Here is a 24,355-nt window from a genome sequence, read left to right as displayed (position 1 = left end):
TCATCAGTGACTGAATAATTCTTGAATAACCAGATAAGACACACACATTTGATTTTTATGGGAATGAAGTTCAATAAGACAGTTGTTCATGTTAAACTAGATTTTTAATAGCTTAGATCCTGTTATTTTTCTCTATAGAAATAGATCAGGAATAGTTGAAAATGTATAGTTTGTGGTGTCTTTTGTATTTGTGTTTTTGAAAATTTCTGTCCTATAGGGGAGTATGATACTGTACTTTGGTAAATCAGCTCTGTTACTCCTATTTTGTTTGCTCTTACTATACTTTAGTTGGAAATGTATTTATGTGGTAATTTTTGTTGTTGGCAGCCGGTGGCAGCTTGTGCAATGCCTGTAATGAAGGGTTGGCGTATCAAAACTAACTCCGACATGACTCGCAAGGCTCGTGAAGGTGTGATGGAATTCCTTTTGGTGAACCACCCTCTTGATTGTCCTATTTGTGATCAGGGTGGTGAGTGTGATCTGCAGGACCAGAGCATGGCCTTTGGGAGTGATAGAAGCAGATTTGTTGATATCAATTTCTCTGGAAAGCGGTGAGACACATTCCAATCATATAATTAATTCTTCTTAACCCTTAGAATAACAAATGTGATGTAATTGTAACATTGACTTTCTTAACATTTCTTTTTTGTTACAAACCCTAGAATGTTATAACTGTGCTATGGCTAGCTAGGAGTTCAAGCTACCATTTCTTGACTGTATGGGGATCGTTCTGAAAGCCATGAAATTCAGTTTTTTTGAAGCATTGTTAACCTCTTGGTGCCAACTTCCATGCATGATATAGATCTCTGCATGCCTAACTTCATTTTGTTATAGCTTGTAAAGTTTAAAAGTTTTCAAGATGGAAATGGTGTATTTTTTAAGGTGAAGATCTCTGCCTGCCTCGTATGTATGAATCAGCCCAAATCAGTATTTTTCTTCTTTCTAAAGTGTTTGAAATAGTTCAACCTCTTTCCGCTTGAGAGGATATAAGCTTAAATTTCTTCTACATTCTAGTGGATATATGTTTCATTACAAGATGTTTCTTTATGTAGATTGATAGTATAAATTGTCACCTCTTCACGGATATGAATGTTGACATCATCCAGTGAGAATTCCTATAATTCTTTCAACGCTTTGCAACCTCTTACGACTTGTAATTCCTTGACTAGCTGTCACTTTGAAATACGATAGTGTGTGGTGCAGAATCATGGTACGGTGCAGTTTGAAGGAAAGACAAGTACCACATTTTCTCGCGTTATTAACACACTTTTTGACAAAAAATGCAGTCGAAAACTTCGGATGCGTAAATTATTTGAGGAATTCAGATATTTAAAATATTATTTACAATTCATTTACATTTAAAAGATACATCAAATATACACACACACCGTTGGTTCAACTCATTTGTGGTTAATCATCATTTAACTTAAAATCCAATAAAGGTATTTTATTAGTCCACCTATTCAATACACTGACTTTGGTGTATATAATCGTATGTATTTGTAACCACTTATAAGTAGACAGGATTGAATATGTGGACTAATAAAATACCTTTATTGGATTTTAAGTTATGATAACTTTCAATGCGGAATAATCGTGAAGTTTATAACATGTAATCATCATTTGGTGCAAAATCCCGGCGTGAGATTTTTCTGAAAAGTCAAATAGGGTACATCAGGCAAGTTGGTCTCGTGGGTTTGAAGTACCGTCACTGGAAAATATTCTTCCTGTTACAAGCTGGCAATATGACCTGAAGTGAAATAAACATGTAGTAATAAAAGTACAATTCAATTAAGTACCTAATCACGACATGCCGGCAAGAAAAAGAAAACTGTCCAACACGAGAAGGGCCGGGCATTGAAGGAGGGACACTGCTATATTTCCCCAAACCGTTTGTATCCAATCCATGTCCATCCACCCTTTTTCTTGGATACAAACGTGGATCCCTCGCGGAAATTTTACTTTGTCGTAGGTACAACATCCTGTTGTAAAACCTTCAATTATTGTGTTTAATATATTTTAATTATATATATTTATATTTTATTATACACTAGAGTCCCGTTATTCCGAACCCCGTTAATCCAAAAGTCTGGTTAATCCGAACTGAAATTTTCTTTATTGAAATGAACGAACCTATTATAGAATGAAGATTTACTTGCATTTTATTAGTCATATTTTACTAGAATAACTTAATAAAACATAATTACACATCATAAACTATCAACCACTGGTCATTTATCTTTACAGAGTCTGTTAGTTTCTTTTGCTGTAGTGATAAACCAGCGTCTCATAAACATCACATCAGTGGGCGTAGCAGGGGAGTTTGCTCGACGTAGCGTATGGCAAGTTCTACTCGTAAGGTGGCCACGGCATCTGAACGTGACACTAGTTGTTTATTGTGGTCTTCCAAGGTAACTAGAATAAAGTGGTCGTCTTCGTCTTTACTCTATTCCTCATCAACTCCATATTCTTTCTCCACCGTAGCTACAATTTCTTGGTCTGTTCGTAATTGATGACAGTCAGCTTCCATCCACTCGGCAATGTCATTTTCATTGTCGTTTTCTCCTCTACGGATTCTTAACTACCCTACTGTAATTTTATACAGTATTTTATTAATGTAACTGCTAAAGAATGGACATTTCAAATTACAGTATGTACTCTACTGTATTGTAGAAAATATTTTCCTCAGATGGTTGAGGCGCTGGCCTTCTGACTCCAACTTGGCAGGTTCGATCCTGGCTCTGTCTGGTGGTATTTGAAGGTGCTCAAATACGTCAGCCTTGTGTAAGTAGATTTACTACCAGGTAAAAGAATTCCTGCAGAAGAAAATCCCGGCACCTAGGCGTCTCCGGAAACCGTAAAAGTAGTTAGCGGGACGTAAAAACAATAACATTATTATTAGAAAACATTTTCCGGTTAATCCGAAAATTTCGTAATCCGAACAGACTCCGGTCCCAATTAGTTCGGATTAACGAGACTCTACTGTATTTTCATATTATATTATTATTAGCAGGTAGGGACCCTCTTTGGAGGCAGCCCTACCCAGGGAGTGGCGCCCCTGCCTATGTGAGTCCCAGAGCACACTGACCCGGTGTGTAACATCTGGTATGGGTCCCAGCTCACGGTTACGAGTGAAGACCTCAACGGCATCTACGGCGGAGAAGGTGGACTTCGGTACGGCGGGGATGGCGGAAGGGGCAAACCCGTAGCGTCTGTACTCCAGAGGAGCGGCTACGAAAGGCGTCTGTCTCCATGTTAGGGGCGGCCTAATTTTGAACCTGGCAGTAGGTATAAAATGCCTTTGGGTGTGGCGAGCCCATCGTAACAATAGCCTATATGGACAAAGCAAATATGGTGCCTCGGAAAAGGTTAGGGCGTCCCCTGCTAAAAGCGACGCGCAGCTCTTCAGGTGCTGGGGGAACTGTGAAAAATGGGCAACCAGCACCAAACTACATCAAAATTGCAACAGTTAATGTACTGACACTGACGGGAAAGACAGAAGAACTGGTTGACTTCATGATAGAAAAAGATATAGCCATACTTGGACTGTGCGAGACCAAGAAGAGGGGTAAAGGGAAGATCCCTCTGAGAGAAGGATACAGGCTGTATTACAGCGGAGGACCTGAAGCAAAAAATGGAGTGGCCATCATAGAAGAGAAATCCAAGAATATCTGGAATATACAAAGTACGTCAGCGATAGGATGATGATGATGAGACTCCAGTTTGAAAATGGCGTGAAAGATCTATTTCAGTTGTATGCCCCACAAACTGGTTGCATAGATGAACATCTAGAGGACTTCTTAGAGGAAGTGGAGAGACAGATAGAAGATAAGGAAGTGCTATTGATGGGAGATCTAAATGCACAAGTTGGAATGGAAAGACAAGGAAAGGAAGATGTTGTAGGGCCCTTTGGATATGGAAATGTAAATCCAGAAGGTGAGTTGTTGGTGGATTTTTGCATGAGGAATCAAATGATTGTTGGAAACACCTGGTTTAGGAAGAAGAACAGTCAGAAGATTAGAAGGTATGGCTGGGGAGACAGACGGACAAAGACCATGATTGATTATATAATCATAGAGAAAGAACACCGGAAGAACCTTGTAAATGTAACAGCCATGCCTGAAGAAGCCTTTGGTGGAGATCATAGAGTTGTGATAGGAAAATTGAAAGTTGGAAAGATTGAAAAACCCCAATTAAGAAGAGAGAAAAGAATTAAAGTATGGAAGTTGAAGGAGAAAAGCATACAAGAAGAATTTCAAAGGGAAATAATACCCTTGGTACCCAGGACAGAGGTGGGGAATGTTGAAGAGGAATGGAAAAGATTTAAGGAAGCACTGGTTGGATGTGCAGAAAAGGTGTGTGGTAGAACATCAGGAAATGTGAAAGACAAAGAAACACACTGGTGGAATGATAGGGTAAAGATTAAAGTGAAGGAAAAGAAAATGGCATGGAAAGCATGGAAAACATCTAAGACTGAAGAAAGTAGAAGAAAATATGTGGAGGCAAAGAATTTGGCCAAGAAAGTAGTGGAGGAAGAAAAGAGGAGAAGCTGGGCCTTATTCACACAGACATTGAGAGATGATACACAGGGCAGCAAGAAATTACTGTATGGTATCTTAAGAAACAAAAAGAGAGATCAAGTAAACACCAGATTTGTGAAGGATGAAGGTGGCATAATTTTAACAAAGCCAGAAGAAATAAGAAATAGATGGAGAGAGTATTTTCAGAAGCTGCTGAACTTAAGAACGGATGACAGTCATTCAATGGACGACCAGGAAAGGCAATTAGTTGACGAAGAAATGGATAAAGAAATTACAATGAATGAAATTGAAATGGCAGTAAGAAAGATGAAAAATGGGAAAACTGCTGGAATAGATGAAATTTCAGTGGAGATGATAAAGGCAGCTGGAGCTGTAGGCCTGCAGTGGACATATCGGATTCTCAGGAATGTCGGGGAGAATAAGGAGGTCCCTGAGGATTGGCAAAAAGGAATAATCATCCCAATTTTCAAGAAAGGTGATAAGAAAGTTTTGAAGAACTACAGGGGAATTACTCTAATATCCCATGTTGCTAAGATAATGGAAAGGATACTGGAAAGTAGAATAAGGTTGAGGGTTGAGAAGCAGATACAGGAAAATCAGTTTGGTTTCAGAAGTGGAAGGTCAACAATAGAGCCCATTTTCATTATGAGACAACTAATGGAAAAGCATTGGGAGTACGGGAATGATATGGTGATGACATTCATTGATATTGAAAAGGCATATGACAGTGTCCCTAGGACGAAAGTTTGGGACAGTCTGGTGCAAAAAGGAATTGGACAGTGATTAATAAAAATGATCATGGCATTGTATAAGGAATGTTGTAGTTGCGTTCAAACACAAGTTGGCAGGACAAGTTGGTTCAAAATAACTAGTGGGCTGAGACAGGGAAGTGTTCTATCACCAATCCTGTTTACAATAGTAATGGATGATGACATGAGAATGGCAAAAGCAGCATATGGAGGAAGAGAAATGAACATGATGTTATTTGCAGATGATATTGTGATTTGGGGAGAAGACGACAGGAAGGTTCAAGAACAGTTGAATGTGGTGAATGGGAAGATTGAAGAATGTGGATTGAAAATAAGTGTAGAAAAGAGTAAAACTCTTGTTATGACTAGAGGGGAGAAAGAAGGGAAAGGTCAGATTAGACTTGCAGACAAGTCCCTGGAAGTAGTGGAAACGTTTAAATACCTGGGGAGTGAATTAATGGAGAATGCTCGACTGGATGCTGAGATTAGTAAAAGGATTCAAGCTGGAAGTTGTTTCTATCATAGTGTAAGAAATATGTTATGGGACAAAGATGTGCCAATGGAAGCAAAGGATACTATGTACAAGATGTATTACGTACCTATAACAACTTACGGAGCAGAAACTTGGACAATGACAAAGAAGGATGAGAGTCGAATACAGGCAGCCGAAATGAAATTCTTGAGGAGTATGATACAGAAGAGTAGAAGAGACAAAATAAGGAATGAGAAAATCCGGGAAGAAATTGGAGTGGAAAAAATGAATGATAGAATAGAGAAGAGCCGACTAAGATGGTTTGGGCACAAAGCGAATGAGCGACGAAAGAATGCCAAAAAAGGTGATGGAAATGCAAATCCAAGGAAGGAGAGGCCGTGGACGACCACGATTGAGATGGAAGGATACCATCCAACGCAGCATTATAGAAAGAAACCTGGAGAGGAACCATATTTGCCCCTACCCGGCTACAGCTGGATAAAGGGAAATGATGATGATGATGATGATGATGATGATGATTATTATTATTATTATTATTATTATTATTATTATATTTTGATTATTTTTTAACTTTAATGTTATTAAAAGCTAAATTATCTTTTATTAAATGTTAAATATGACTAAAACATGGTTTCCCTGTAAATATGTGTATTATAAATTTGTATAATCTCAAATATGTATTGTGTATAAGTTTAACCTCAAAATCTATGTAGTCAAAAGCTGTAGAAAAGTCTATAATGTTCAGATATTAGGTGTATTCTGCTATAATTTGGTATGTATGAAGGGTTCTGGAAACTTACTCTAAGGTTTATTATCCAGATACATGTAGAGACATTAGGAATGTTGGAGAGATTTCCATGTGTGTTGGTGAACAGCAATCGAAAGTTCGAGCTGGATCCATTACTGGAGTACTCCATTCGACTAGCTGGTCGATTGACGTTTAGAGTGTGCTCCATTTAGTGTGTTGTAAGAACCCTTCCAGAAATCGATAATTCTAGATATTTGATCAAACAGTATGTATATCGAGCTGTCAGTCAGTGTTACATAAAATCAGCTTCATGGTCCGTATCGCACTTCAATAGATTCACAATTAAGTATTTATTTTCCACCTAGTCGATACAATGATTGCTTAAGGCAATTTTTAATGGTCAAAAGTGGTACATGTTTCGTATATTATCAACATCTTCAGCCACATAACACTGTTTAGATGAAAAATGTATAAAATTGACAAAGTAATGCTTTAGAGGAAGTGTGTGTTATAGTTAGCAAGTCAGTGTTGTTGATATCTGTACTTGCTGTACTTGTCAGAATCGACTTCAGATTACTCCGCTATTAAGTGTTGTAGTGTCGCTTGAAGTGGAATGGGTAATAATACCAATATAGTTCATCCGTTATTGGACATTATAGAAAGAAGTTTGGTCACTGCACTTATTTGCTTATTTGCAATAAATTTCACACTATCGCAATGCTCAACCATGACGAATAGAATAACAAGTGCGATGACTCAGCCATTATAGCATGGTAGTTTGTGGACTCACCACTGCGAGCGACAGTGTCCAACACGTGCTCCAGTAATGCCGGCAAGCCATGTGTAGGAAAGTGCGGGAGACGTTATTATGCGAGATATTTCAAGTCAATAAGTTGAATTTTCTTTGCTTTCAGTTCCTAAACTCATTTTATTGTGTGTTGTGCACTTAAAGCACGTGTGTTATGTGGCTTGATTAAATTAATAGTTCAATATGCCGTACTGTTTTGTGCCTGGCTGAAAGTCAGACTGTAGTAGAGTAGTTAATGGTATTAAGATTCTTTTCACCACCGAAGGATATAAATAAATTTGAAGAATGTGCCAGAGCTATTCCACGAAAGGAAATTGTGTTAACTCATAATAGTAGAATTTGTCAAGTTCATTTCTCTGATGATTTGATAGTAAAATCAGATAATTTTATAATGAATGGTGAAAAAAAGTGGTTATATCTCGTGTGAGATGGAAATTACGTCCAGGAGCAGTGTCTCAGATTTTTCCTAATTAGCGGAAATACCTTTCAAGTAAGATTAAGTCCCGTGAAACTCCCAGTAGGAAATAGAATCTAGACACCACTAGGAAAAGAAGAAAGGAGATTGAAGACGGGAGTGCATCAGCGAATGGAGAATTAAAAGGTCAGTCTAATGTTGATAAAAATTTGGGTTATTATTCTAGTGGACTCTCTGATGCCGAAAAGACCTTTTCATGACCATTCGATTTAGATGCTAGTCGATACATTTTGAAGTTTTAATTTTAATTTGCATTTCGTTGCTCTTTGTACCATTAGGTGCCGATGACATAGCTGTTAGGCCCCTTTAAACAACAATCATCTTTCTAATACCTGTATCAGTGTTCGAAGCTGGTATATTTCTTTTCGTAAGAAAGCTCTTCCTTGCTCGTGCTAGTCTGCATGCTATTTTGTCCTTACTTCTGCCATCATTAGTTATTATTTTACTACCCATGTAACAATATTCATCTACTTTCTTTTAAGGCTTCATTTCCTAATCAAACATTACCTAAATCACCTGACTAGGTACGACTGCACTCCATTACTTTTGTTTTGGACTTTTTAAAAACTCCTTAACCAAGACTCCGTCCATACCATTCAGCAATTTCTCCAGACCTTGATTGGGTACGTTGTTACTCATAATCACTCTTCTAAATTTATTAAGTGTTCGCCCTGTGCCCATTCTCTACGTGACAATAATCAGAGTACATTTTCAGTTCTCTCCGAAATAACAGACTATGGTTCAAGCAATAATGAAGTGTTTTTAATACGCCCTTCGAAAAGTATATGCGACATTATTGTCCAGGCCGAGAAAGTAATTCGTGAAAAACTGAACTGAAAATCGCTTACTTCAAACATCTCTTATAGGCGACCCTAGCCTCTCGCCCGGGCATCCGAAATGTTGTCCGTTGGAGTTCTATTGTTCCCTTGTTCGGCTTTGTGTGCGTCATGTCGAAATTCCACCTTTCAAACTTAGCTGGTGAGCAAACAAACCCGAGCTCCAAGCTCCCTGCAGAAATTGCAACATGTGCTGCTGAATGTAGATGCTTCCTGCCAGTTACTGGTACTTAATAAAAATGAAATATTCTCTGTATATTCGAATTAATGACTGATTAATTAAATGAGCACTTCAGTAAGGGCTCAATGTGAACTTTTTACAGGACATTAGGCATGACGTGAATCATATTCATTATTTTGTTTCTGTTACAGAGCTGTGGAGGATAAGGACATTGGACCTCTAATTAAAACTATCATGACTAGATGCATCCATTGCACTCGCTGCATTAGATTTGCATCAGAAGTTGCTGGAATAGATGATCTTGGAACTACAGGTCGTGGTAATGATATGCAGGTAACTGAAGTTTTGCCATTTTTTGGTGGGATAGAATTGTTTGTAGATTTTTTGGTCCGTATATTTCCAAAAATATGCCTTTTATATTGTATTAAATGAGTGACTACAGGGATCTGGAAAGTGAGAGTAATTATTTTATGCTGTATAAGGCCAAATAGGATTTATTATGGCATAAATTAAATTCCAATGGAAATAATGCTGCGATACTGGAAGTGCAGGTATCGATTGAAATAGAGATGGTGATACAGTATGTGGAGATAGTCCTTGGTTGTTCCTTTGAGTTTACTTCTCAAATAATTTTGGGTGTATCTAATAATAATCGTATGGCCTCAGCTACTGTGTGTAGACGGTTTAATTTGACGCTGTCTGTCTGCCAGTATTACTGTAGGCCTACTAAATGGCAGACAGAGTAAACTGGCTCTCTCTTGGGCGTCTGTGGATGAGTTATAATTCATTATGGTATATGTGGGGAATTGTGTTCGAAAGATTGTATTCTCGAAAAAAACAACATAAAATTTGCATTAGGCTATTGAAGCAAGGCAACTGGCATACTTACCCCTATCCATTGTCCCTGCCTTCATTTTCCGAGCTACCGGGCGAGTTGGCCGTACGCGTAGAGGCGCGCGGCTGTGAGCTTGCATCTGGGAGATAGTAGGTTCGAATCCCACTATCGGCAGCCCTGAAGATGGTTTTCCATGGTTTCCCATTTTCACACCAGGCAAATGCTGGGGCTGTACCTTAATTAAGGCCACGGCCGCTTCCTTCCAACTCCTAGGCCTTTCCTATCCCATCGTCGCCATAGGATCTATCTGTGTCGGTGCGACGTAAAGCCCCTAGCAAAAAATTTTCCGAGCTATTCTCACATTCATCATTCTGGTCACCATCCTATACTGCATCATCCTGACTTCCGTCCAACGTATTTACGATGACCGTCTTCAAGAAACTCTTCACAATAACGTCTGTCGACACCATAACCCATGCCCTCATAACCCAATCGCACACGAGTTCAACTGACGACCTCTTTATTTTGCCTGCTGGCATCGGCTCATGCTCCCCTCCTGCCATCCATTCGGCGTACAGTTAACACATGTTGTCCTTGAAGAGCTTGTTGACGGAAATATCTTAAGGGCTGTAGACAGTGTGCGAGTCCATCAGGAATTGAAATAATAACATTAAGTTATTTATTAGACCACCTAATCAATTTTGTATTGATTAGGTGGTCTAATAAATAACTTAATGTTATTATTTCAATCTACATCATCAATACGGACCAAAAATGATATTTATTACATGTAATTCCATCAGGAATTACGACATCAGTTTTCATTTCCTGAAAATGTTTCTTTGTGTCTTCCAAGTGTCCGCAGAAACCGTCCCACATTAGCATTGCTGGCCGTCGAAGCAGTGTCCCTGGCCGTGCTCCCCACACTGTACGGACCCAGTCCAGGATCAGAGATGTATCCATCCTTTCTCTTGAAACCGCACATGAATGCCTTTGGGAAACTTCGCATTAGGCACTGTTTTTCTTTTGAAAACAATGTGCAGTGGCAATTTTTTTCCGTCTGCGGTTATTGCTACCATGACAGTGCAACTCTGTTTTTCACATCCAGTTGCAAGTACAAGCATGCTAGATTCTCCCTTCTTGTTGACGGTGGTGTTGCGTGGCATGTCGAAGTTTATCAGGGTTTGAACTGCATTGCCAATTTCAGATAAGGGGTAATTGTTTTTCTTTCACATTGCTAACGCATGGCAATGAACATCTATGATTTTGTTGTTACTGATATCGCTTGGCATTCTCTGACGGAGAGATGTTCGCCTTTGCAGACACAATCCCTTTTTATTACTACATGTGTCATGAATCTGCGGATCCAACCTCGGCTCACTTTCAGATCCAAACAGCTTATTCCTCTTTTTTTTTTTTTTTTTTTTGCTATGGGCTTTACGTCGCACCGACACAGATAGGTCTTACGGCGACGATATTCCTCCTTTAATTGCTGGTTCGTGCGCTTTGAAATGTAGCATATCTTGAGAGATCCTGAAGCTATCATTTTGCAACTCTGTAATGTTATGAAGCAACTCGTCTTCCAGCTCAAGAAACTTACCAGTTTTTGGCCCTCTGAATACCTTAAGTGTTTGGTTGGTGGTTTCTAGCGTAGCTTTCTGTTTACGCCAGTAGCGAACATTAAACTCTGTCACACTGAACTCTTGACCGGCAGCTCTGTTACCATGTTGCTCAGCGTATTTAATCACTTTGAGTTTAAACCCAGCCATATAACCACGTTTCTCCATAACTTAAAGATCAACCTACACAAGAAAACTTCACTGAGAAACAATAAAATGTGAAAACAGAATACTTGTCGACAATGCAACAGATGGACGATACCTAAAACCGTGATCACTTGACTGCCTGGACAGGGAAACACTCACAGTTCACGTGACCAGCTCTGTAGGATGGGTACCAATAAGTATATTGGCAAAGACGGAAGACTGAGAGGGATGGCTGAGTGTGACTGACAGGCTAGGAATGCGGCCTTGGTGCGGGGGTTTGCAAGTTAGGTATTTTTGTTGCAACTGTTCTGCGGGTAGAAAGAAATGCAGTTTCTTTTTTTTACTGTCACATACAAAGTACCGTAACAGCAATTGGTACAGTTCCGATATTTAATGTAGGCATGTCCACGGAATAGCCAAACTTTATTTTGTGTATATACGGTACGTCTTTATGACAATGTGAGAAATTAATGCAAGTTATGTGTGGGATTTTTCCTGCTATTTCAGATGTTAAAAATGGGGTGCGAGATATACACGGTGGCAAGTTATATGTGAGCAAATGCAGTAGTAATTGCATATGAATGAACGACCAAGTAAAGAAAAAAGGGAGAGGTTCATACTTGATTTAGTCTGATGGAATTGTAATAAGGTTTGAAATGGACTGATACATATTTATAGCTATTTAGGAATATATTTTAATAATATCCTTGTTAGATTGTTAGATTTGTAAGTTCAAACAACTGTTTCTTTGCTTGGTAGCAATCTTGAAGTAATCTTATATCAATGACGTTCGGTGATGATTTTCAGCATTTTGGAGAAGTGTATAAAGTTGTGAGTGGCCGTGTTCTTCACATGTTGATATAAGTAATTTTTGTTTTATTTTTCAGGTTGGAACTTACGTTGAAAAGTTCTTCCTATCTGAACTGTCCGGAAATGTAATCGACCTTTGTCCTGTGGGTGCTTTGACGTCAAAGCCTTACTCCTTCTCGGCAAGACCGTGGGAAACAAGGAAAACAGAAAGTGTGGATGTCTTGGATGCAGTTGGCAGTAATATTGTTGTCACCACACGGACGGGTGAAGTGCTTAGGATACTGCCTCGTGAGAATGATGTTAGTTTGATTATGCAGTTGAGTTTGTATTTCGCTTGAGTGTTCTCCCTAGGATCTTTTTAATGGGCTTTTTACAGAATGCCCGGCTAACATAACCTAGATTTGAGCTAGTTACATAACATTGATACATATTTGAGTCATCGGGTGATCCAAATTAAAATGTAGGCCTAAACACTATAAAACTGGTAATTTAAATGATAAATCTTTGTTACTGTCAACATAATTGCATAAATTACCCTGGAGTTTAAATATTTAGCTTGACTATCACATAGTGTCGTGCGTGGGCGATGTCTGGATTGGCATGAAATCGCAAGTGAGCGCTCTATTTTGCATGATGTCACAAACTCGTAGGGCATTCCACAGCAACATAGTGGTAAGCCCCAGTGCTACGTGATCAGGAACAAGGAGTAGAACACTAGAAGTTCAAAATACTCTGTTATGACTTGTTCGGGATAACAACACTAAAATAGTTCAGTTTTGCTGTTAATGTACCTGTCTGATACTACTGTTAATGGCCTGAGGGGAATACATTAAAATTTTATTATTTATTTTGTACATTGTATTCCCTGCCCGGCTACTCATCCCTGCCATCTGACTGATGAAAATTTCTGGGGAGAACACTGCATGAATTGATGTTTTCGTGTCAAATATTCCATTTCTCTTTTGGTTTTTGAAGACTTGTTTCTTTTAATGCTATTAGTTCGCTTGAAACTAGGAAATACAGTAAACTTTGTTATTGTGACATTGGTTTCACTGGCACCTTGTCTATAACATATGGTATTGTGTGGTACAAAAATATTCCTCGTGTCTTGCTTAATGTGACAAACATGTATGCGTCTACCTCTTATAACGTCATTTTAAACATCATTTTGGATTATCATTTTCTAAGATACATAGTATTTTAAGATTGCTGTTGTCACTTGAACATTCATAACTTGGAATTGGAAGATGGCGAACAGACAGATTACTTCCTCTCCCCTTCTGTCATTGGCCCTTGGAAATTGCTGCAGACAATCCCCTCCATTGTTTTATGAAATTTAGTACTGTATTTTCTGTTGTACGTACTTCAGTTTTGCACGCTAAAATCAGGCTTAAAAATACAGTAAATATGTACAGTCTTTTGGCTATGACCATTACAACATGAAGTCTATAGGATCTGAGACCGTAGTTAGCCAGTTTAAGTCCTGTTGGTCGAAAAAAGTTTTCACCATCAGAATATTGGCCAACAGGGTAGGGGAGGTGGTGTACAATTTCTGATCACTAGATTGCGTGCCAAAAGCCTGGATTCAATTCCGAACCTCTCCGCAATGTTCATATGGAGTGAAAGTATATGATGTTGTTGATGGTTATTTGTCTGTTGGATGGATATGTTAAGCCTTGAGCAGACTTCTTGGTGCATTTTGACAGGAGTAGGTTATGTGATAGCACTGGGTTTCACCCTTTCTCTTCCTACTATCATGTATCAAGTTGTTCATTTCATCTCACCATGTCCTTTCATACCCGACCCCTCAGAGGAACAGGACGAGGGTTGGATGTACAATGTACAGTCAAAAGCCTAAAGTCTAAATCTCGGTTACGACGACACAATTTATCAGATCCTGTGGATGTTGTTATAATAGAGTAGATATTCAATAACCATAATCATCAATACGTAGTCCGGCTCCATGGCTAAATGGTTAGCGTGCTGGCCTTTGGTCAAGCGGGTTGTGGGTTCGATTCCCGGCCTAGGTGAGGATTTTTAACTTCATTGGTTAATTCTAATGGCTTGGGGTGCTTCAGCATTGCAGTTCATCAAAGGTAGGGCCCCATCCTCACAGATATGCAGGTTGCCTATACGGTGTCAACTTGAAAGACCTGCACCAGGCCTCTGGAGGCCATACAACATTAAATTAAATTGTCAATACGTACATGCCAATATAATGGTCCATTATTGGACATTACAAATTTTCCAGCTAACTCATTCTTGGTTGCCTGCGTTTCGCCCTCGTGTGCTAAGTTAGGCTCATCAGTTGGGACTTGATCCTGGCTGTGATGTCTCATCATCATCATCATCATCATCATCATCATCATCATCATTTCCTAGAGGCTATGCTTTTGTCATTCCAACCTTTGATCTCTTCTCTCTACAATTAGTTTCATATGTATCATAACCTTGGCACCCCATGATCTCAATTACCTCTTCTATGATCTTCTTGTGTGGTTTTCCTCTGCCCTTCTTACCTAGTACCTTGTGTTCAAATATATTCTGCAGGAAATGTTTGTGCTGGAAATGACCAAATACTGATGTTTTCCTCTTCTTTACTGCTGGCAGAAGAAGCCTCCGAGTGCTTATTTCTACAACCCACTCATGCCCATATTTAAATGCTATTTATCCCAGAATAAAGATAACTCTTTTTAGCCATCAACCTGAAAATGCAGACATTTATATTAAAAAAATTAAAAAATAAAAATCAATAACTGCATTGTACAGAAACTAATGGAGCTAGAGATATAATTCTTTCACCAAATGAAAGTCGGCAGCCCTCGGCTTCAGCGTAAGAATCTGTTTATCTGTCCACTGAAGTTTAGGCCTACAACTTATGTCATCACGCATGTATAGACAGTTATTTCCCCTAATGTTATCAATATTATTTTCACTTTCCCAGTTCACTAATTATACTTAAGCCACTACTAACACTTGCACAGTCAGAATTATTCAGCAAATGTTCCATCTTGGAGGTGGCGACGTCGACTGGGGTGGGGAATTCACTTCACGTGCTTCGGTGGGATGTCCACGGTGACCTCTGTGACAGTGATCATTTCCCCATTATTCTTTCTTTGTAGAAACAGAAATCCATCAAGGTTCCTTCCCGATGGATTTTTAAGCATGCTGATTGGCCGAAGTTCACATAATTAGCTGTCGTCAACGATGCGGATAGTCGGAGCGTAGATGATAATATAACATACAGGTTATTCTTGCTGCTGCTGAGGAGCCCATTCAATCTTTTTCTGGGACTACTCGGCATAAACTTGTTCCTTGGTGGAAGAAAGAAATTGCAGCAGCTATAAAAGAATGTCGTCGTGTTCATAAGCGCTGACATAAGCAGCCTACATCCTCATTTCACGTATCCTCCTGCCATTGCTCCCACCTGTTTGTACCTGCAATAATTCTTGTTACTTTTATATCGGTTACTTCTAACTTACGAATAAGATATTATGGGTCCACCCATATTTCACTCGAGTACAGCAAAGTCTGCCTGAAAATAAACCAACAAAAATACAATTTTGTTGTAGGAATAGTTTCTTTATTTCAGAATACTGCTGATTGCAATTGCAAACTCACTGCATTTGCTTTGCTCCATCTTGATTCAGTTTCACTTATTTTATTACCATCCTGTAAGAATGCACATACAAAATACTTAAATGATCCTCCTGTTTCAGTTTTGTATATTCAATTCTGTTTTGTTTCTTCCTTACCAACATCAATATAGTCTTGCAAATGCTCATTTTCATATCATACTCGTATTTTATTGTATCTTGTTTGAGATATGCATATATTCGTCGGAACCAAATGGATAATTCTGGGAAACTGATGTGAAGTCTTATGATCATGTTTGAAATCTATTTTGCTTAATTCATATCTGGTGCCTAGATTCTGAAAGGTCACAGATTTTGTTTTCTTACTTAAGAGAAGTATTTAAGGATAGTTCTCATCTCTCATTCCAGGCAGTGTACCCTGATTGCATGTTCCTCTGATGCTACCTGTATCCTCTCTTGGTCCAAATCGTTCATCATTCACCATGATTGACGGCAGCAGTTTTCATTCATAGTATCGGAAACTCTTTACAAGATTATTCAATTTTGTTTGATATGTCTCGCATAGCAGAGAATTGATGATGTATCTTTTGTAGTAGTGAGGAATTGATTAAGGTGAGTTGCAATTTTTTACTTGTCAATTTCGTAAGGAATGTTTCAGTTTGGATGTTGAAGTCTTCATTTACAACTTGTAAGTTGGGATCATTTTGTATTATTTTTGTGCGGAAAAAGTTAATAAAGGTGTTTGGTACCTGTGTTAGTGCTGCCAAGATTAAATATTTTATAGCACTGAAAATTTTGATGAGAGATTGAAAAATAAAACTGAGTAGTTTAGTCAAAGGCCTAAGCAATGTCTGTCTATTATCCTTATGGCCAGTTTCTGGAATGACAGTTACGTGTAGAAGCATAGTTATCAGTGACTTGAGAGAGAGAGAGCAAAAAACAAAAAAGGATTAGTCACCTAGTCAATACACAATATAATCTCAAAAGATTATTTATCTAACAAAAGTGCAGTAAAAATTTACAGCTTGTCACAAGATTTTTCTAATGTTATAAGTAAATGGACAGTAATGAAATCTTACTTAGAATGCATCTCAGAGGAGAGATGTGTTCATTGTGATGTCCAGGAACCCACCATCCTGCCCCCTGAAGTACATTTACTTTTATAACATAATAAAGAGCAGCACTCACCATTTTCATTGCTGAAGTAGCTATTTGCATTCCTATTGGCAAACGTAAAGTGGCACGTGACCTCATTCCCATCAATTATTGTAATAAAATTCTGTTACCAACCCCGGCACAATAAAAGCTGAAGCAAACCTGCGGGTTTACGCCCTCGGATCCCATTTGCTTGTCCGTATGTCACTGGTCTTGTCCAGTCCCTATCCTAACAGTCTGTACAGCAAGAAAAATACAGGCCCTAAAAACAATAACAACCATCACCACCACCAATTAGTTCCTCAAGCACCACCCATTTGTTCCTAAGTAGAGAGATTGCCAGCATTGTGCACTGCCTGACAACGTCCTCCCTGAGAAGGCCGCGAGAAGTAAACAAACGACAGTTGTGCCGCGCGTACGTCTGTGTTGCTAAAGTCTTCTCTCAGGGCAGCAAGTATTGATAATAGTGGACATGTTTTGGCTCTTGGAGCCATCATCAGCGCACAAACACTTAAATAACATTAATAGCAGATCAACATATTTGAAAGGAAATGATGAATGTAGTAATGATGTAATTATATATTGATGATTGAGATAATTCAGAATAAAATATTGGAGCTCATTGATAAAAAGTTCATAGTGACCACCAGATGGCTAAATATATACCGCATTTACTCGTGTATTAGACCCCCTCGCATAAAGGCTTTTCGAGACAAAGAAAATGAAAAAAATAAACCTTGCATTCAAGTCCCCCTCTCAGCGTGATTCGTCAGCGAAGAATGATCATTTTCACAACAAGGGTTTTCACCATGAATCAATATGACATACATCAGCCATAGAATATTCCCGAAGATCACTTTATGCAACTAAATTAACATAGATATAGAAGCGCAAGAACTATAAAGAAGATTGAAGAAGGAACTCCACGCAACACGAACTCTCAAATTTTAACAAGTGTTTTAATATACATGTACCATATTTTAATGTGTTTAACTTATTGTTTTATACTGTGCTATATGTATTTTAATATGTTTAATGTACTCGGTATGTCCAATGTACACTCAATAGGTTTTAGTTTACTGTAGCCTTCACCACCAAATTGATCATAGATATTTTAACCCCACATAGACAAAACATTACTACAATATATTTTAGGTTCATCCCCATTAGACATCCGGATGATCTAACCATAATAACATCTTTGTGATATTGTGTAATGGCTGTAATATATTAATGTACTAGCTGATAATGGCCATGGAAGGCCGAAACCGGTAAATGTAAATTCATTTATAATCAATAAGTATTGATAGGTGGAACACATTTCTTGTCTGTACAGTAGACCTGTAGATATCCATAAATGCGGCAAACTGTCCTGTTATTTATTTTTATTCTTTCCGTCGTGGAACTTTTGGCACTATCCGAGCGATAGCATACCTAACCTAAACAATGCGGTCTCTTCTCATTTACAGCTGTTTAGGTAAATCCTGATAGGATTAGAGAACAAGCATGAAATATACCTCAAAATAAGGGTCTGGCTTTCAACAGCTGCAGTTATCAAAAAAATTCTTCCAGTCACTATGTATTACATTCAGAAGTACAACTCGCAACATATGCTAGTTATCAGCTGGTGGTTTGGCACACATTCTACAGTTTGGGTTTATTCGGAAGGAGTGGCTTCGCTACACATTCACCAAACGCGAATATCGGAGACCATCTCCAGAAACCATTTGGGAATAGATTCTCACTGTTTGGACTCTATAGTCTGGAACAAAACTATTTTTAAAAGGTTCAAGAAGACGGTACCTCAAATGCTCTTGATTGCAGTGCATGACGAATGAGATGGCAGTGAAGATGACGTCACTTGGAATGACGAAACGCCAGTAGCAGGGAAGTTGACGGCGCAAACAATTAAAATGAAAGCAGTGATCAAGTTTGCTGTGATGTAGGTCTACTTCTTAACTGACAGAGACAAATGACTGGCCATGAAGTTATTTTGTATCAGTATTGCATAATATGATAATACGATACCCTTATCCCTTTTCTCTACGGGGTTGAGTATGAAGCGAGACGAATCTTTGTAGAGAGTTTTTATGACCATATGCCCTTCCTGACGTCAACCTCATCAGAGGAATTAATGAGATGAAATGAATGACGTGATATGAGTAACTGAAACTGACTATATTTACTTCATATATAGCCCTAAAAGTAGTGTTCACCATTTATTGTCTTTTTACATTTAGGACTACTTCTTTCCAACGAAAATAGTATAACTCAAATACATTCATAAGTTTGTTAAAGAATAGTGTAGAATGTTTACACATACAATTTATAGCCTAGAAGTTAGGTATTCACTGCAGAAAATTTGTGGTTATCACATATTGGACCCCCTGTTTTTTTTTTTTTTTGCTGTAAAAGTGGGATAAAGGGGGATCTGATACGTGAGTAAATACGGTAATATTAAGAATAAACACACCAAAGATGAGAACTTAACACTTGAGCTGCCACAGGGTATCCATGCAATAGTCTAGTTGAGAAGAATGTTAAGTTTTATTATAATCTCTTGGTTTCATTAACTGTATTGGTGATTCTAATCATCGCAAATATAAAGATAGGAACTTTCCACCTAATCAATACAGTTATTTCTTTTAAGGTACTTAAAATATTATTACATAACAGGGCCGCTTTCGACCCTATTTGTGGGTCATTTTCAGAGATGCCAACTATTACGATTCAATCGTAATAATTACGAATTACCCAATATAATTACGCCTTTACGAATGACACACCACAAATTACGATTTTTGTTGATTTTTAAATCTAAGTGTATGAAGTGTTTAAAAGGATACACAAGGCGTCTTGAATTCTCAGAATATTATTTTTGGATTTCTCAGTAATAATTTATACCCCTTTCCTGTTCCTCGTTTAAGAATATTTCGAGTTTTCACGCGCCGAACGCAGTGTGTGCTTCCAGTACCGGAAATATAGGCACCTGTGAAGTGGTATATCTTGTGGAGTTGTTGTCTTTGTTCGTCACATGATCAGACTTCCATGCAAGTATGAGAGTTCTTTTGTCTTTGTTTTGGTGGTAAAGTGGTGACAAACTCCGTTTAATTGTGAATACTGTGTGCGTGACTGTTGAAGAAATATTCATTGCGATTTTGGTTGCCAAATTTACATATATTGCTCTTCTAGGATATATGCTAATCGTGTGTTACGACATGCGAAAGGTTTGAAATAATGAAGCGATTTCTTGTGCAGGAAATTACGTTACCGTGACTAGTGACGCTAGTAATAAATATAGTTGAAAAATTTAGGGAGGTATACTCGGAAGAATGGCCATGTTTAATGCGTTCCTCAAAATCTCATTCACACGTTTTTGTACTGTGAGTAGCCGTGTGTTTTGGATGCGCATGAAGAAGACGAACAAGACTGAATTTCGTGCTGATATGAACTCCGAACTGTTAAGTGCTCTGTTAGTGCAGAGGATGCACATGATATGAAAAGAAAAAAGCATGTCACCAGTGTACGTTTACCAAACAGCAACTACAAGCTTTAAATGATATGTAAGTTAGTAAGATCACAAAAAAAATCTATGACTGCCCCCGCCCCCTGTGCCCTACGGCTGCATTACGATTTGCCTTTCTTGAAAGTTGGCATCTGCATTTTCAGCTGCTGAAGAACCTTCGTCTTAATAAAAACAATATATAATATTAAAACAATACTTATCTTAATTACAAATGACGAATGCTAAATTATAATGATATGTTGTGGTAATAAAATATGCTTGAAAGAGTAGTTTTGTCTAAAATGTTCACCAGACACTGTTCATTCAATCCATTGTTATAATGTTGACATACTTATTTTAAATTAAAAACATCTTAATGCTGCGTTACATAGTACTGTATTTTATAAAATCCGCCTCAGTAGGAGATTTGGTAATGAATAGAGCCCGGATTTTTATGCATTAATAGATTAGAATGCAAATTTACTCAAGCGAGTAGCAAGTATAGTCTACCTTCACAACGATTAAGCTATCGGGTTTGCATAACATTAGGGGTACGGCCCATCAGAACCCCTATAAATTATGTTACTCCTGCTACATTAACGAAGAGCGGGTGGCCAACACTCCCTTGCTAACCAAGTTAGTTTGCAATCTAACCTGTCGCTGCATAAAAATCCGGTCTTTAGTAATGAATAATGATGTTTTGTTGATAAGTTTGTGCGATGAGGTAGGTGCGAGTCGTGTGTTTTTAACAATACATTTAAAATCTTCTTAAGCTTAGCTCAGGGTCAAGTTGTTGGGTTTGATATCCCATTGACTAAGGTGTGAATGTTCCCCTCTTCATAATCGCATTCTAGTGTACTGTGTCTATAAACAGTCGGGCCTCCCTATGGGGTCACCAGCCTCGGGAATATTAGCTGAGATGAGTAATATTGAGAATATTTTCTTTTGGTGTAGGTTTGTGGACAGCATTTTTGTTGTTGTAGACTAGATTCACAGGTGAAAATAACATACTAGAACAGATAAACAGACTGGACACATACATAAAATTCACAATGGAGACTGAAAGAGATCACACTTTAAATTACCTAGACATATGTCACCAAGCATGAAGATCACCTAACGTATAAAATATACAGGAAACCTTCTCAGACATCTGATACAATAAAGCAAGACTCCACTCATCCCAATGCCCACAAAAAAGCTGCCTACTATAGCGTGATGTATAGAGCATTTAACATACCCTTATCTAACGAAGATATTAAAAAAAAGAATTAAACTTAATCCATGAAATAGCTAAACAAACCGATATAATAAAAACATGATCAATAAAATCATCCAAAAAATAAAACATCAGCCAAAATCAACACTAATCAAAGAAAACAAATCAGAGAAAGACTGTGATTTTCACTCTTAACAACGCCAATATTCACCCCATAACTAACATCTTTAAAAGATGCAATTTAAGAATAGCTTATAAAACCTCACGCTATAATGCCACTATCCTGCACAACACTAAATCCGTCAATGAAAATATAAAGTACATTTAAATTTAAGAATTTCATCTTATATCCGTAATGAACTGAGAACGTAAGAGAGGTAACTTAAAGGATCCACTTTTTCAATACAAATTAATGTTATAATGGTTAAATTACAACATATATACGTGGGACTAGTTTCAACGCTGTTTAGTGTCATCTTCAGCCAAAATGCGAGAACAAGCATAGGTACATATATACAAACATACACAATACACAAAATATTATAACATTATGCTTCAGTGTGAGTAAAATGGGGAATTAAATAGTGAATAGATTTTCAATCGCAAGTTCAGAACTTCATTGATTAATCATAACATCACTTTCTATAAGTAACATACATATAAAGCAATTCAATGAAATATATTATTAACAAAAGAACGTATGAAAAGAGGCATACAGATTAACACAACGCTAATAATGGAAATAAAAAAGATTCGTCATAAGACTCGAACCTGGACACCTCGTATTACGAAGTGAGCGTGTTAGCCATTACGCTACGAGAACGCTTGAGGTAGTTGGGATACATACATTAAATTATACCTCATGTCTGAAAACTGAAAAAGTAGAAAATTAAAGCCCATTTGAAATGATTTCTAAATAGATTTGGATTTTATATCCTTTTAAGGTTTCTTTACGAAAGCTTGAAGTATAAAATTTGTTCCCTAAGCTACCGATACGAGAGGCTCGTGTGACCGTTGCAACCCAAGGGAAGCATTAATGTTCAAGATCCTGCAATACAGTATTGCCCACTGTTGCAGTATCATGCTTTTTTCAGTATACTAAGCTAATTTAAGTTGTATGTCACCAGAAATACAGCTAATAATGTTCAACTCTCAAAACTTGCCCGGCAGGTAGTCTTATCGGGCCCTCGAAGTGGCTGATAAATTATGCGCCAGGTAACTAAGATTTATGCTGCCGATAGCGCTACTTGGGGTTGGTCGAACGGAAACATCCTTTTATGCGGAGGGCAAGTTACGCGCTACTTTACCAGTAGGTGGTAGAACCAACCCTAAAACAAATAAATAACTTGGAAAATGTTTTTCCAGAATGTCCGATTGATCGGACGTTGGTGTTTTTAAACAACCTAGAATGTCCGATCTATCGGACGTTTTATTATTTACATTTTTATTTGTCTATTACTATCGGACGTTGGCGGTTAAAGGGTTAAAAGTATACAAAGAAACTCTATTTTACAGCATCACTTTAATTAAAACCCTTATTATAGTAACTTTTTAAAGACAGGATACAGTACATACAGTAGTGAAATAAGAAACATAGCTCCGTTAACACATTTGGAAAAAAAATTCATTAGTCTCTTCTGTTTGTTGCGGTTAACCTTTCCTCCCTTCACGTTGAAACTTTTCGTCAATACCACGCAGCCGAGTTTCGTAAATGGAGCTTGTCATCCGCGACTTCTGGGGTTGCTTTCATACGTGACGGATAATTAATTGACACATGAGAAACGGCGAGGATTTGCCGATCACTAGAAGTTCGAGTTTTTCGGTTCCTGTCATATTAGTTTCCAGCTTCACTGCAACCCTTTCTATACTTGTTAACTGTTCCTCACAAACCGCAAATGCCGTATTGCACACTTAATGTTGCACAAAATTTGAGTTAGAGTATTTTTTGCTTCAAGGAAGGAAATGTTTGCTACGATAAATCGAGAAATTTGTATAACCGAATTTCAAGGATAGAGAGATAAATACACGTGAAGAATAGAACAAATGGCCGGAAAATCTAAGTTAGTTCGAGATACTGAAAATTCGAGTAATGGAGTTTCAAGATATCGAGGTTCGACTGTATTATTATTCGTATGTATGTGTCATAAATGAGAGTGATTGGGTACATTTTCTTGTAACCATTTTTTTTTGTTTTTTTGTTTTTTTGAAATTTAAGAATTTAAATTTAACAATCAAATCACATTGTAACTGTAGGTATGCATGCCTTTTATCTTGTCCATTTTTCATTTAGACCTAGCACAATATATGTGAAGAAATCCAAGAATTAAAAAAATCTTCCTATTTTTGATTTCTAAAAGCTGGCAGCTATGAATGGGCAACCAGCACCAAACTACATCAAGATTGCGACAGTAAATGTCCTGACACTGATGGGAAAGACGGAAGAACTGGCTGACTTCAAGAAAGAAAAAGATATAGCCATACTTGGACTGTGTGAGACCAAGAAGAGGGGTACGGGAGGGATTCCTCTGAAAGAAGGATACAGGCTGTATTACAGCAGAGGACCATAAGCAAAAATTGGAGTGGCCATCATACTTAGAGAAGAAATCCAAGAATATGTGGAGTCTACAAAATGCGTCAG

At 37.9% G+C, this 24,355-nt stretch overlaps 1 protein-coding gene across 2 annotated transcripts in view; it reads left to right on the top strand.

Moving 5' to 3' along the window:
• The window catches only part of ND-75 (NADH dehydrogenase (ubiquinone) 75 kDa subunit), a 155,846-nt gene that overhangs the window by 30,162 nt on the left and 101,329 nt on the right, over positions 1-24,355 (top strand). For both annotated transcript variants that reach the window (XM_067138625.2, XM_067138626.2), the window contains exons 4-6: positions 328-551; positions 9,023-9,164; positions 12,320-12,541. In XM_067138625.2, the coding sequence (XP_066994726.2) occupies positions 328-551; positions 9,023-9,164; positions 12,320-12,541 (588 nt within the window). The remainder of the gene's footprint in view (positions 1-327; positions 552-9,022; positions 9,165-12,319; positions 12,542-24,355) is intronic.

This window comes from Anabrus simplex, chromosome 1 (genome assembly GCF_040414725.1).
Source record: "Anabrus simplex isolate iqAnaSimp1 chromosome 1, ASM4041472v1, whole genome shotgun sequence".
In the NCBI taxonomy this organism is placed as follows: domain Eukaryota; kingdom Metazoa; phylum Arthropoda; class Insecta; order Orthoptera; family Tettigoniidae; genus Anabrus; species Anabrus simplex.
This window is presented reverse-complemented; position numbering and strand designations above follow the sequence as displayed.